This window comes from Trachemys scripta, chromosome 19 (genome assembly GCF_013100865.1).
Source record: "Trachemys scripta elegans isolate TJP31775 chromosome 19, CAS_Tse_1.0, whole genome shotgun sequence".
NCBI lineage: Eukaryota > Metazoa > Chordata > Testudines > Emydidae > Trachemys > Trachemys scripta.
In genome coordinates this window covers 5,408,249-5,420,909 of record NC_048316.1, presented here as the reverse complement: position 1 = coordinate 5,420,909, position 12,661 = coordinate 5,408,249, and the positions used below count along the sequence as shown (strand labels likewise).

Genomic DNA, 12,661 nt, shown 5'->3' with positions numbered 1-12,661 from the left:
CAACTCATTCTCCTTTTTGAGTGGGTAAGACTGGAGGTAAGAGGCATGGTGTGGATATTAGACTCCACGTGATCTATCCACGTTGGGATGTTTCCTCATGCTTCCATCTGATTACTTACCCCAGCTATACAAGTGCATGTTCAGTATAGACCATGATTCATGTAAAAAGACTGGTAGATAAAAATTGCACAATATCCACATCAGTCTTTTTTAATGGGCTGGCTCCTTCCTCTCCATGAAAGAAGACTTTTTAAGAATGAAAATGATAACAGACTAGATAGAAGATATAGCCTGGCTGTTTTTAAATCCTACCATAAATTGTTCATTTTAGACGTTCATCAACTGACATTTCCCTGAAAAAACAGCTTTTAATTAATTATGGTTGGTCTTACTCCTTATTTGCAAATAATTTCACATGTGAAGTTAGGCTTATTGACGGCAAAGAACATTTTCTCTAATCATTGCAGCCACAGGTCTGGACTCAGTTCACCACTGGACTTAGTCTGTAATGCTCATTAATCCATTAAAAATCAGTTACTAATTCAGCTTAAGTGTGAAGATTTCTGCTTTAAGGGAAAATAAAAAACAGTGTAGCAATCTAATGCACCTTGACCCTCTATTTATATCTTTTTTAGTCTCAGTTCGGTCTACCACATATCCTCAGGGAAAAAACCCCAGACATATGTAGAAATCTCAAAATTTTTGTGGTTTTTCAGAAGAACAAGAACACAACAGATTGACATCTGTAAAGAACAATCAGTGTTGTTTCGTGAGTCAATAGATACCACCCAATGGAAGGATCAGACATGTTCCATGCAATTTTTTTAAATTGTTGAGTGGGATAGAATGGAATAATTTACAATGCACTTATGCTAAAGATCTATCCCTTTTTCAGTTTAAGAGAGTTACCTAAGGACTATAGTAGGACACTGTGACCTCATCTACTCTGGTGGTGGTTGAGTAGGCTACGTGTCGCTAAACGCTGCAGTGAAAAGCAGGCTGTGTCCACACAGAGGCGTGTATCTACCTGTGTCAGTGAAAGGCTCTGGCAGGATGGAGGCAGCTCCCCACTGCTGGAGCCTTTACCCACTGTCTCTCCTCTGCCAGAGTCTTTCCTTGCTGCTGGAGACTGGTCGAGAAAGACTCTGGCAACAGGAAGGCAGCGGGACACTGCACTGCTATTTTTAGCCCCCGCTTGGGCATGTAGAGAGCTGTGTATGGCGCACAGCCACAGGGTTCAGATGTGTCTTTGCTCACCTATGCAGTGCCGCGCTGTCTACATTGCTATTTATACCCATGTCAGGGGTGTGTGTAGTGTAGAGCTACTGTATGCATCTGATTCAAGAGGTGACTATTCCACTAAGGTTGATGGGAATAATGGATGAACCCCTGAGAAGGGAATACCACACTGAGTTCACAGCTGAACCTGTGCCCATGTAGTCTGGATGTGTGCAATAAGAAACCCCTATATCAGCTGTACTACGGATATACTGTTGCGGCTACCCGGTCTCTGTAAAAGAGTGACATACATTGACTAAATATACTGTGAAGCAATAGCCCATGATACAATGTTAAAAAATAGATTGTATGGTTTGCAGTAGCATCAAGTGTCTATTCAAGTGTAAAAAAAATTAATTGACTCCATCTGTATTGGGCTAATGACTGATTAAATGACTAATCACGGAAGTCTTAATTAAAACCATTTTTCTGTACAGAAGAGGATGGGGGGAGGTAGGTGCTCATTAATGTGTTACAATGTGTGTCAGATTCCGTTTGTGTCATTTACTAACAGCCGTCAAATGAGTAATTATGCACAAGGTCATTTTGTGTAAACTTTTCGCATACATCATCAGACTGATTGGATTAGGTCTTGGTGCTCGACTGGGTTCTGCATGTGCCTGCATTTTTCCATCACAAAACAGGTAATTAAGATTGCTGAGAATAAGCAATAAAAGAGGTTGACATTTCTTCCGCCTCCCTTGCCCCACTCCTCAAGCCAGCCAAAAGATTCTTGCAGGACTTTCATGTATTGTTGGATAAAGCCCCTGGCCATGTTTACTAAATCAGGCCCATTCTCAGCAGCTGACACAATTTAAGATTATTCAGGAAATGACAGTGATCTCTATCACATTATGAAATTTTATAATATGCAAGGAATTTCTCTCATGAATCAAATGACCAGGCTACTTAAAAAGAAAGGGGAAAAAAAGAGAGTCCTTTTAAGTAAAGGAAGATGGCAGTCTAAAATTAAGAGATGATTTTAGATTTTATTGGCTAGTCACTTGCCTGCCCCGATGCTTAGTGACCTTTGCTATGGAAAAATAACAAACTCCCTCTGCCCTGACAGCTGAGCCCAATCTATTTAAAACAATATATTAAAATAAGTAGTAGATTAAAAAAGATACATCTTGAGCATTAAATAAGCCAACTTTCCACTTGCATGTAACTCATGCCTATGATCTATGCTTTTTAATGAGAAGTGTTGCATATAAAATGCTACAGCTGTGCCAATGCAAGAGAGGAGCCCAATGTATAAACTGTAATATAGAAATACATTGTTTTCTCTGACTGTTGTCCTCCAATTTCTAACAAACCACTGCTTCAGCCACTGGAAAAACGTTATATCACTAGTTCTAAAACATTACGGTATGCTAAAGATTATATAATAATGTCTTGTTTGTAAACTAAAGCAATTAATGAAGCTTGTGTGTGTGTGTGTGTATAAAGTAAGCCAATTTGTCGACATTTTTGGGTACAGACAGATTACTACTATAGCAATGCAAGTGCCCAATCCTGCAAACATTATTCCAGTGAGTAGTCTTACTGAAATTAAGTGAAGACTACTCAGGCAACTAAAGTTGCAGGATGAGACTTTAATTCAGTTCCTCTAGAATCAAACCAATCTGCTAATGTGGATTAAGACTTCTTCATAAATTACCACTTTAAAAAAATCTGGTCTTCTGGCCTATAATGGTGATTGAGAGAAATCTGCAGTGACATTCACTATAACCACATCCTTCTGTGAAACTGGGGCATGTTGTTTTAGAGTATACCCAATTGATTCAAGACTATTGCTCAGAATATGGATGAAGAAATTACAGGGACAAAAAAGATGAAAAGAATCTTAGTCATGACTATGTAATTTCTGATTATACTTTTGGCTTGATTAAATGCTCTCCTGTCTAAACTCTTCAAAGTCATGTAGGTTAGATGAAATGTATATATAAAGCATTACAGTTTCAGAGTCATTTGAGAAATTTTGCTATATTACCAGCTCCAATCAAATCTCAGAAACAGATTTCAATTAGTTTTAATTAATTAAATTGTAAACTTTAGTCAAATTTGACCCAGCATACCAAGTAACTGAAGAAAAATAAAATCAGTGACCACATATCCCTGATGATGCTGAACACAGTTATCTTAGAAAGAAAAATGTATTTTAATAATAAATCAAGGGCTGGAATTTATTACAGGATTTACTGAGGGGTGAATTCAGCTCTGGTGTAAGCAGGTATAACTCAGGGGATTAATTTGGCCCTCAATGCCTAAAACAATAACCAAACCCAAAGATGAACTATTTCCTAATCTGGCTGAAAAACATGAAATTTCTTTTCATTAGAAGAAAAACACTTGCATTTTTAAAAATATAAAATTCCTGTGAACTCCAAAAATAAGTAACCTATTAGTCAGAGAAGATCTTTCAAAACCTGAAGTGAAATTTTATTTTAAAAAAATGGAACAATTCAGCACAATCTGCACTCCCCTTCTAATGCAAATGAAAAACTATTGCACAACTACTTAAATTACAGGGTGGTGTGTCATTCTTAATCTTCATAGAAATGTAGGAGTTCCTGTTTCAATCACTTCTATTGTTTGAAATATACCAGATGATAATGGAGTGGCTGCCACTGTGGGCAGAGATTGATTCTTATGTGAAGCTAATAAATGAGTTAATGTATAACTTGCTGTAGGTTACGAAGAATTACTAGACAGCGGAGAAGATCAATGTATGAGACAGCTGCAAGTACATTAGGTGACCTAATTGTCTGAAACTCCAGCATAGTCTCTTTTCATACATGCATTGATTATATAGGTTACTCATTAGCTTTGATGGTTTATAAAGAATTAAACCAAGTTAAAAACACTAAGGGCCAAATTTATCCCTGGTGTAACTCAACTGAGCACTACATTATGGTCAGGTTAGGAACTGTGGCATCCAATTTCTGGTATTTTGCAGAAATCATAACTTCATCAACTAACTTCTTCAGTTCTTGAACCAAAGTGATGGAACATGGTTAAACATCTATCATAAGTCTGACTGTGTATAGAGGAATTCGATCCAAAGGACAAGAATTAAGAGTAAAAAGAAAAAGCTATACCAATATGTTGCTATACTGAGCAAATACGATGAAGAGAACCTCTTAGCAGTCAAGTGACTGCATATTGGGATCAGAACCCTGCTAGCCACAAAGACAATAATTAAGAAGCATGGTTCTGATTGTACTCTACTTGTGAGCCTCTTGTCAACATGGTGATAGTTTGCATGGTTCCAGTGTGGACAAATGCAGTAGCAGAAACTATGCCTTACTAAACTAGTTCTAACAAGGCTACAGACTATTTTTTTTTTTTTAACATGGTTGGGATCCGGAGAGGGACTTTCCCCTCACACTATGCCTCCTCTCAGAGGCACAGCAGAAAACAGTGTTAAGTGCAGATGAAAATAGTGTTACAATCATATTTCAAAGCAACATCAGACATGAGTACACCACATAGTGTGGACACAGGCAAAGAATTTCAGAATATATCACAAACCAATTAAGCATGTTTGCCAACAAGATGTCATAAAAATCTTTTAATTGCACTTCTCACTTAATATGGCATAGATCTGATATTCCCAGTTGTATTATTTGGGGCCAAATAATGCTCTCCGTTACATCCATGCACTGTCACTGAACTCAAAGGAAAACAATCTGCTTTCAAGCTTAGTTAAACCATGATAAATGCAACCGTGACATTTAAATTTATGAAAAAAAATACCATGATAGTGTCTTTTTCACTGAAATTTTTAAAAACACAGGGAACAACAGAATTGATTCTATTAGATGTATTTCCTGCAACACCTGGGTCTACACATATTTATGTGAAAAAAATGTTTTACAGATCTCTGTTTGTAAGTACATCTCACGTTGAAATACAGCATAAAGCTTATATTGATTTATACTCAACGAGTGTAATAGGACACTGCTTCAATTTTATAAGCACAGACGTGGTCACAGTTAAAAACATTTCTCAAGCTTTCTTTCCAGGCTTGTACTCCACGTCAGATCCACAAATTCTCATAGTGACCTATATAATGATCACCCTTATTTTCATATTAAATGGCACATCCTAATTAACAAAACTGCAAGACCTGCATTAGTAGCTTTTTAAGGATCACTGCCAGTATGCTAATTACAGTCTCAGAAAATAAATTCCAAAAGTTCAGTTCCAGACATGGCAGGAACTATTTTCTATGTTTTATTTTCCATTTCTGGAACAAACGCTAGGTTTACACTTCGAGAACACCTGGGGGCTGATTTTATTTAATTAATCAGCTCTTTCGGGCAGGATCCTTCTTTCTGTTCTGCCTTTGAACAGTACCCAGCATAATGGGGTCGTGGTCCATCAATGGGGCTCCTACATGCTACCTCAATAGAAAGAAATAGGAGTAGTAGTAATAATTTTCAGAGATGCTGAGCACCCACCGCTCCCATTGACTTCAATTGCAATTGTAAGTGCTCAGCACTTTTGAAAAATCAGGTTCGTAATGTAAGAAAAGAAGAGAACTGGACAAAGCATATTTAAAACTATTACCTGGTATTCCAATTTCCTCCTTTTGATCTTTAAATATTGATTTGTTATTTACTTTTGTTCTTACACCCATTTATTTATTGTCTCCTCATTCATCTCTCTCAATGTTTCTTTGGTGCCTTATATTTCTGATGCATTTTCTTAAGGAGGGCTATTTCTAAGCTAAATTTGATTACTAGCAAGATATGTGTGTAGATTTGCCTATTCTAGGTAAGTAGATGATAGGTCTTCCAATGTCTTTTATCTTCCAACACTGGCTAATTCTTCCATGCAGTTTTTGTCTAAGGTTGATATAGTCTTTCACTCGTTCAGCTACATTCCCATTTACCCTGATTTCTTTTTTCTATCTGTTGAGCATTATCTCCATCACGTACATTTTCAGGCCCAGACTTTAGCTCCTCTATCAACTCTTGAAGTTCATTTATATTATCAGGAACCAGGATAATAGCTTATGCAAAATGGCAGCTCTCTGTTTATGATGATGCTTTTTTCTTTCCAAACTTATCTCTGGAAGACATTCTGTAGATACACCATAGAGTGCTTTGGTCTCCGAATCTTTCGGCTTGTGTAGACATACAGTGTAATATACATACAAAAGCACCCAACACTGAATGTACAACAGTCTGAATCCTAATGTCTACCATCAGCCATTATCTGAGGTAGGTTTGTCATTATTAATCCTTTGGGGACAAGGTTTACTTTCAGTTCAGACTCTACAAAGATTTGGAAGCTTTTAAAAGTAGTTATTTTTTGTACTCTGTAGGTGAACTTGCAGGGTCTTCTTTTCTACCAGCTGTAGAAGGAAAGGGAATCACTCAATTAAGCTTCTCCCAGTACTTTCTCTTCCTCCTGGAATACTAGTTTGATTAACCATGGAATGCAATGATGAAGACAATGAGATAAGACATTACTAGTCTGGAACCTATCAGTCCAGATATGCAAATCAGACAGGTATAAAGGAAAAATTTCCCACCTGAAAACTGGATGTCTGTGATTCAGACATTTGTATTTTGAAAGCAGAGGTGGATGATTATAGGTTACTTTGTGCCCTAAGGTTTTGAAAATCTTTAAGCTCATCAATCTACTGTACTCATGCAAGGATATATTTTGTACCAGGTGTTCATCTAGTCTAGTGTCCTATCTCTGACAGTGGCCAATACCAGATACTTCAGAGAAAGGTGAAAAATCAGAGGTCCCCAAACTGTGGGGCTTGCCCCTCTACGGGGACATGGAGGAACTTTTGGGGAGGGGTGGGGGTCACAACTGGGGCCCAGACCAGCCAGCGTAGGAAGTAGGGAGGGAGTGCCATCCAGCTCCGAGGCTGGCCCCATGCCCGGGGTCCTGGCTGTTGGCCTTGGCCCCCAGCCTCAGCTCTGCTCCTGCCCCCAGGTGTGTCCCCAGCCTCAGCCCCCTTACCCTGTCTGTGCCCCCCACTTCCAGAGCTGCGGCCTGCTCCCGGCCCCGGAGGGTTGGGGGGGGGGAAATGGACAGAGGTAAGGGGAGGCACGAGGTAAAAAGTTTGGGGACTACTGGTGAAAATGGAGAGTGTTATAGAAAATAACCTGCCCTAAGGGAATTTTCTTCTCAATAAGTGCCAATGAATGAGTTGGCATAATTCCTGAATATTCATTTTACACTTTTTAAAAACTTCTATCTAATGTAACTGAATGTTCTCAACATCCATATAAGTGTCTAATCCTTTTCATTGGCCTTAGTAATATCCAGAGGCAATGGAGTTCCACAGGTTAATTATAAATTATGTACAATAACAAAAATCCTTTTATCAATTTCAAATTCATTGCCTTTAAATTGTATTGAATATTGCTTTGGTATTATGAGAAAGAGTAAACAGGAGCCCCTCTCGAAACAAAACAATCCCCCCTTCTTTTCAATATCTCTTCATATGGAAGTCTCTCCATGCCTCTAATAGCTTTTGTTGCCCATGCTGCATTGCCTTGGCACTCCAAGATTTTGGCACTCCAACCAGTTTGAAAGGTCAGGATGAAGTGTCTTGTTCAATATCTAGAGGCCACTGAAAATCACAAAGAGGCTAATCCTGCAACTCTTACCGACACTGAAGTCAATGGAGCTGTTCATGTAATTACTAGAATGAGCAGACAAAGCAAGACGGGGTTCCATGATAGTTATTTTATGCTTTGCTATTCTTCAGCAATAGAAAGAGGGAGGAGGATTCTGGGCAATGGCAGATTTCCCTAATGTCAAGATTTTAAAGAACTACATGTATATCAACTGTAATCCCTTAAAGAGATAGTAAACAACTGGCAACGAACAGGAAGATTACAGCTAATGTCACCTCCATCAGAACCAAAACAGTGGAAAAGGGTACACATGGTATCTTAATCTTGCAGATGACAACTTTACCATCTGCTCCAGAAGATGGCTCCTTAATCAGTTTGTTGATAAGAAGAGATGCAAATTAGATATCACCCATTCTTCTATTTGTTTTGTACAGAAAGCATAATTTTTGCATGAACGTCCAACTGTGTTCTCATCCTCTTTATGTCACAGCAACCTCATTTATCAGTCATTCTTCTCCATATGAAAAGATCTATAATGAGGAGTCTGTCATTGCCCAGCTCCTCTGAGTCAGGAGTTTTCATTTTCCCCTAATATTTGCTGCTTCTGCTGCAGTTTAATTTGCTGTTGTCTCATACCACAGCATTTATGCAGTCACATCCGTGGATAGAATATGGAAAAGGCTTAGTGTTTGCCTTCAGGGTTGCAAATGGATTAGATGGCACTGAGAAACCAGATTCTTGATCTGCTACATTTTCAAAGGAACTCAAAGGAAAGTTTGATTCACTGTACTGAAATTATTGTGTAATTATTCCTGGGTAAGAAGTCATGGCATTTAAATATTGTTTTTCCAGTGGGTCAGCTGGGCAAGAACGTCCGTAGGGTGAGGCTGTTGAAGGGAAAATGAAGTCCAGAACATATTACAGTTTTCTCTTTTAAATGAAAATCTCAAAAAGACAATAAATTATCCATAAAATTGCTTTTGCTTGCACGTGACAAATGTAACATTCTGGTACTCCTTTCAAAAAAGCTATTTCTAGGGGCATAATATTATGCAAAAGCCAGAAATAGTAATTAAATTTCTTTCTTATTTCACATCTAAGCAACAGGGATCAAACCCATGGCTTTGTATTCTGAAGATGACATTGTTATTTAATGGAAGCAATTTCTACTAGTGTCTCTAGATTTCAAACAAACATCTGAAGCAATTTATACACACTGAGCCAAATGCTGATAAGATGCCAGAATTCAATTGTACTGGAATGGATCACCTTGATCTAAGAAGGAGGTAAGTGTCATGTGTTCTTTGTTAAGAGCCAGAATTTCAGTTATATAAATTCTATCATCACATTTTCAACTTTTAACATAATCACTACACTGCCTATTGATGATGCATAGTACACAGAATATCTATACTCTCAGCAACAATAGCATAAGAGCTTTCCCTCTTTAACATACAGATAAAGGTTACAGTTACGTCTGAAAAACATGGGCTGTGATCTCCTTTTTACATCTAAACAAAGACACACAAAAGATTAATGTAGCTATAAACTCTCCAAAGCTCTTCATAGTTTGTTTAGAGAATGTCTTCCAGAGTTAGAACAGGAAAGAAAAATATAATTATCATAAACAGAAGGCTGCCAGCTATGAGTGACACAAACAGAAATACTATCGTACTATGACTGCCTGAACAGATATATATTAAGACTGACACTTCCACCTTTTTGTCTTTACTGATTTTTCTGATATTCCTGGGCCTACAGCCCTAAATTTCAAAACAGTTCCAAGACGGTCAGAAGGGAAGACCAATGGGGCAGAATAAAGGCTGGGGTATTCAGAGAAGAGATGTTGTAAGGGATAATTAATTTCTCCTATTGGTTTGTCTGTGTGATGGTTGCTTGGCAGAAAATCTGGCATTTGTTTGTGTGTGTGTGGGGGGGGGAGTTGTTTTTCCTCATTAGAGGCTTGTTTTACAGTCACTGAATCTCAGCTCTAATGAGACAAAAAATGCCTTTTGGGGCTAAATATTGGATCTTCTATAAGTGCCCATCCCAAGAGAGGTTGTTGGGTTGGACCAGCAGAAATAAGACACAGTACCCTGAAAGCGGGGGAGACGAGAGCACATTTGTGAGGCTAGGGGGACCAGGATGGCTGACTGATTCTTGTGCCTGTCAGACAGGTATATTTAAACTCTATTTGGCTTTTCAAAGGCCTGTTGGACCTTTAGCTGTCCTGTCCTCCCTCCACTTAGTTGTAGCACAGGAGCTGAGTTTTTCAGGATGTTATGGGTCTGAACAATCACTCGTTTTGGGATCAGAAAAGAATTTTTTCTGATAGGCCAAACAGACCTAGATTCAGTGGGCTTTTTCAGCGTTCCTGCAGCCTCATGGAGGCCCAGTTGGGTTGAAAGGAATAGGACTTGAAAATTTAATATTAGGAAAGGTAAGACTGTTAAACTTGTCACTATTTGTAGCCAGTGGCTAGTGTGGATAAAGGCTAAAAGGGCCACCTCCTAGAGCTGAGACCTGGGATTTCAGTGGTGCCTGTAGGAGAAGGGGAAACCGTAAGTCTTCGTGGACTGAGATCACCCCTTGGTAGCCATAGGGGTGTGGTTTCAGAAGTCAGCTGAGGCCTAGGGGTAGGCTGAGAAGGATTTTCACCAATTTATACATGGTGGGACCCTGTAACCCCACCACACTGGACCCCATTAAATGCTGGGTATGCAAGAGTAGGGGTTGGCAAACAGTGCCCCAGCATTAATTTAATAAAGTTGCAGCCTGATGCTTAAAATCTGTCCCTTGTGTTTGTGGTTCATTTGCTGCTGTGTCCTGATGCTCTGAACTGTCTACAGAGTCAGCACAACAGGGGGTTGAAACAGTAGGCAGTCTCAATGTTGTCACAGATGTTTCTATGACATACATTGGAAAAACTTTTTCAACAATTACTTTTGGATACTGAAAACATAGTAAAACTTTGCAGTGATGAAACCAGTACAGCTATCATGGGGTAACCAAAGGACTGGGAGTCAATGAGATTGCTTGGCTTCCTCTGCTTTTCCTTTAATACATTATGATAAATTTGTTGATTTTTCCTTATGGTATCACAATTATTTTTGTTATGACACAAAGCAGCTATCATCAGGCCTATGTGTATTGTGTGATTCCCCAGCCAGTGAATCTATCCCTTGCCCATTCCTTGCTGCAGAAAATTTGCTCCAGAATCTAGATCTTCATATAAAATAAAATCTTTCTACGCCTCATGGTTATGAAGATTACATTTGTTTCACTGTGTCAAGGTTAACTAATGCACTGATCTCTGCCTGAACTAATAGCTCTGACAGAAGTCCCATATTTCTTATCAAGCTGACAAATTAAACATCAACATTGTTAATTATTTCATTGCTGACCAAAGCAGGAGAATGACAATCATGCCAGGAAGATCTGCATGAGCAGAGTCTCAATTTTAAGTTTCATTTTGAATGATGGGAGTATAGAGCTTGAAAGAGTACCTCCCCTTTTCTTTCCCCAATTCACCTCACGAACCATAAGAAAATATGATCACTGCATGACCACTGTTGTCCAAAGCAGCTCTGAAAAACTTTACTTGCCACATAGTTCAAGGAGACACTTTTTTTTAACATAGATTTGTTTATTCTAAATCATTCCCCGCCCCCCTTTCTAATCATCATCATCATCACCACCTTGATAAAAAGTGGACAACATAGATTTTATGTCTGGACTGCTAAATATGAGAGCAATTTTAGAAGCATGATCTAATCCTCCTTTACTTATGACATTTCAAAGAGAAAAACTTCAAAGAGTTTATTCTAGAAACGGATCTGAAGTTAAAACGTATACACACACTTCCTGTGCAAGGTGCCCTGGTACATGTGTAGTTCGGTTAACTGTCACATCCGAATCAAATAGGTATAAATGTATATGTCTGAAGTAAATTATAAAAACATTAGAAATATATTGATGTCAAGTGTGAAAGGCAATTTTATATGATAATTGTGGCAGTGGTCGACAAAGAGAAAACAGAGTCGTTTCACCTCAGAGGAGCCCCTGTTGCTTGCTGCATGAAGGTAAGCATTGCTTTAAGTGGAAAGCGTCCTCCAGCTGAGCAGCAGAAATACTGATCCACACCTACCTGCTGTCTACAATTTTCTCCTGTGAGACTGTCATCTTCTCCGCTTTCTCAGCAGATATCCTTCCACTTGGCTTTTTGCCTCCTTTCTAGAGCGGAAAAAGGAAAATGTATTTCTGCACTGCTCAAGGGGACTGCCAAAAAGTGGAGTTGTAATTTATGATGTGCTAATGTTTTCCTTTGCGTTCGTAACTGAAAATAACTACTAATGCAAAATCATCATCGCTTGGATTTGGTGGCTTTTGATTTGCATATATGCTCCAGATTCTGCTATAACCTTCGTGTCACATATTTATTCCTGTAAGCAAAATTTGGCCGCCAACACCTACAAAATCAACATCCCTGACATTTCCCTTAGGCAAATCACAGTAAGGGAAATGACAGTTTATACAGCTCTGTATTTTTAAGAATCTAAGACAATTTGGATCATGTAGTCTGACCCTGTTCCTGCATTTTGTAGGAATCTGCCTACTTTATTCCCACTAAGTTTTTGTCTCATTGGTACATGACTGTTTGCAGCGATGGAGTCTCATCCACCTCCTTTGGTGTAGTCCTGGCCACAACAGTGCTAACTATTAAGAACCTTCTCCAGAACTTTTATTTCTTTAGTTTTAAGCCATTGGTCCTG

At 38.7% G+C, this 12,661-nt stretch overlaps 1 protein-coding gene across 5 annotated transcripts in view; it reads right to left on the bottom strand.

Annotated features, from left to right (window-relative positions):
- MORN1 (MORN repeat containing 1) overlaps positions 1–12,661 on the bottom strand; it is a 144,207-nt gene that overhangs the window by 62,599 nt on the left and 68,947 nt on the right. For 4 of the 5 annotated variants that reach the window (XM_034753711.1, XM_034753712.1, XM_034753713.1 and 1 more), the window contains one exon: positions 12,037–12,122. The exons of the other annotated variant lie outside the window; for it this stretch is intronic. In XM_034753711.1, coding sequence (XP_034609602.1) covers positions 12,037–12,122 — 86 coding nt within the window. The remainder of the gene's footprint in view (positions 1–12,036; positions 12,123–12,661) is intronic. 5 annotated transcript variants of the gene reach the window in all.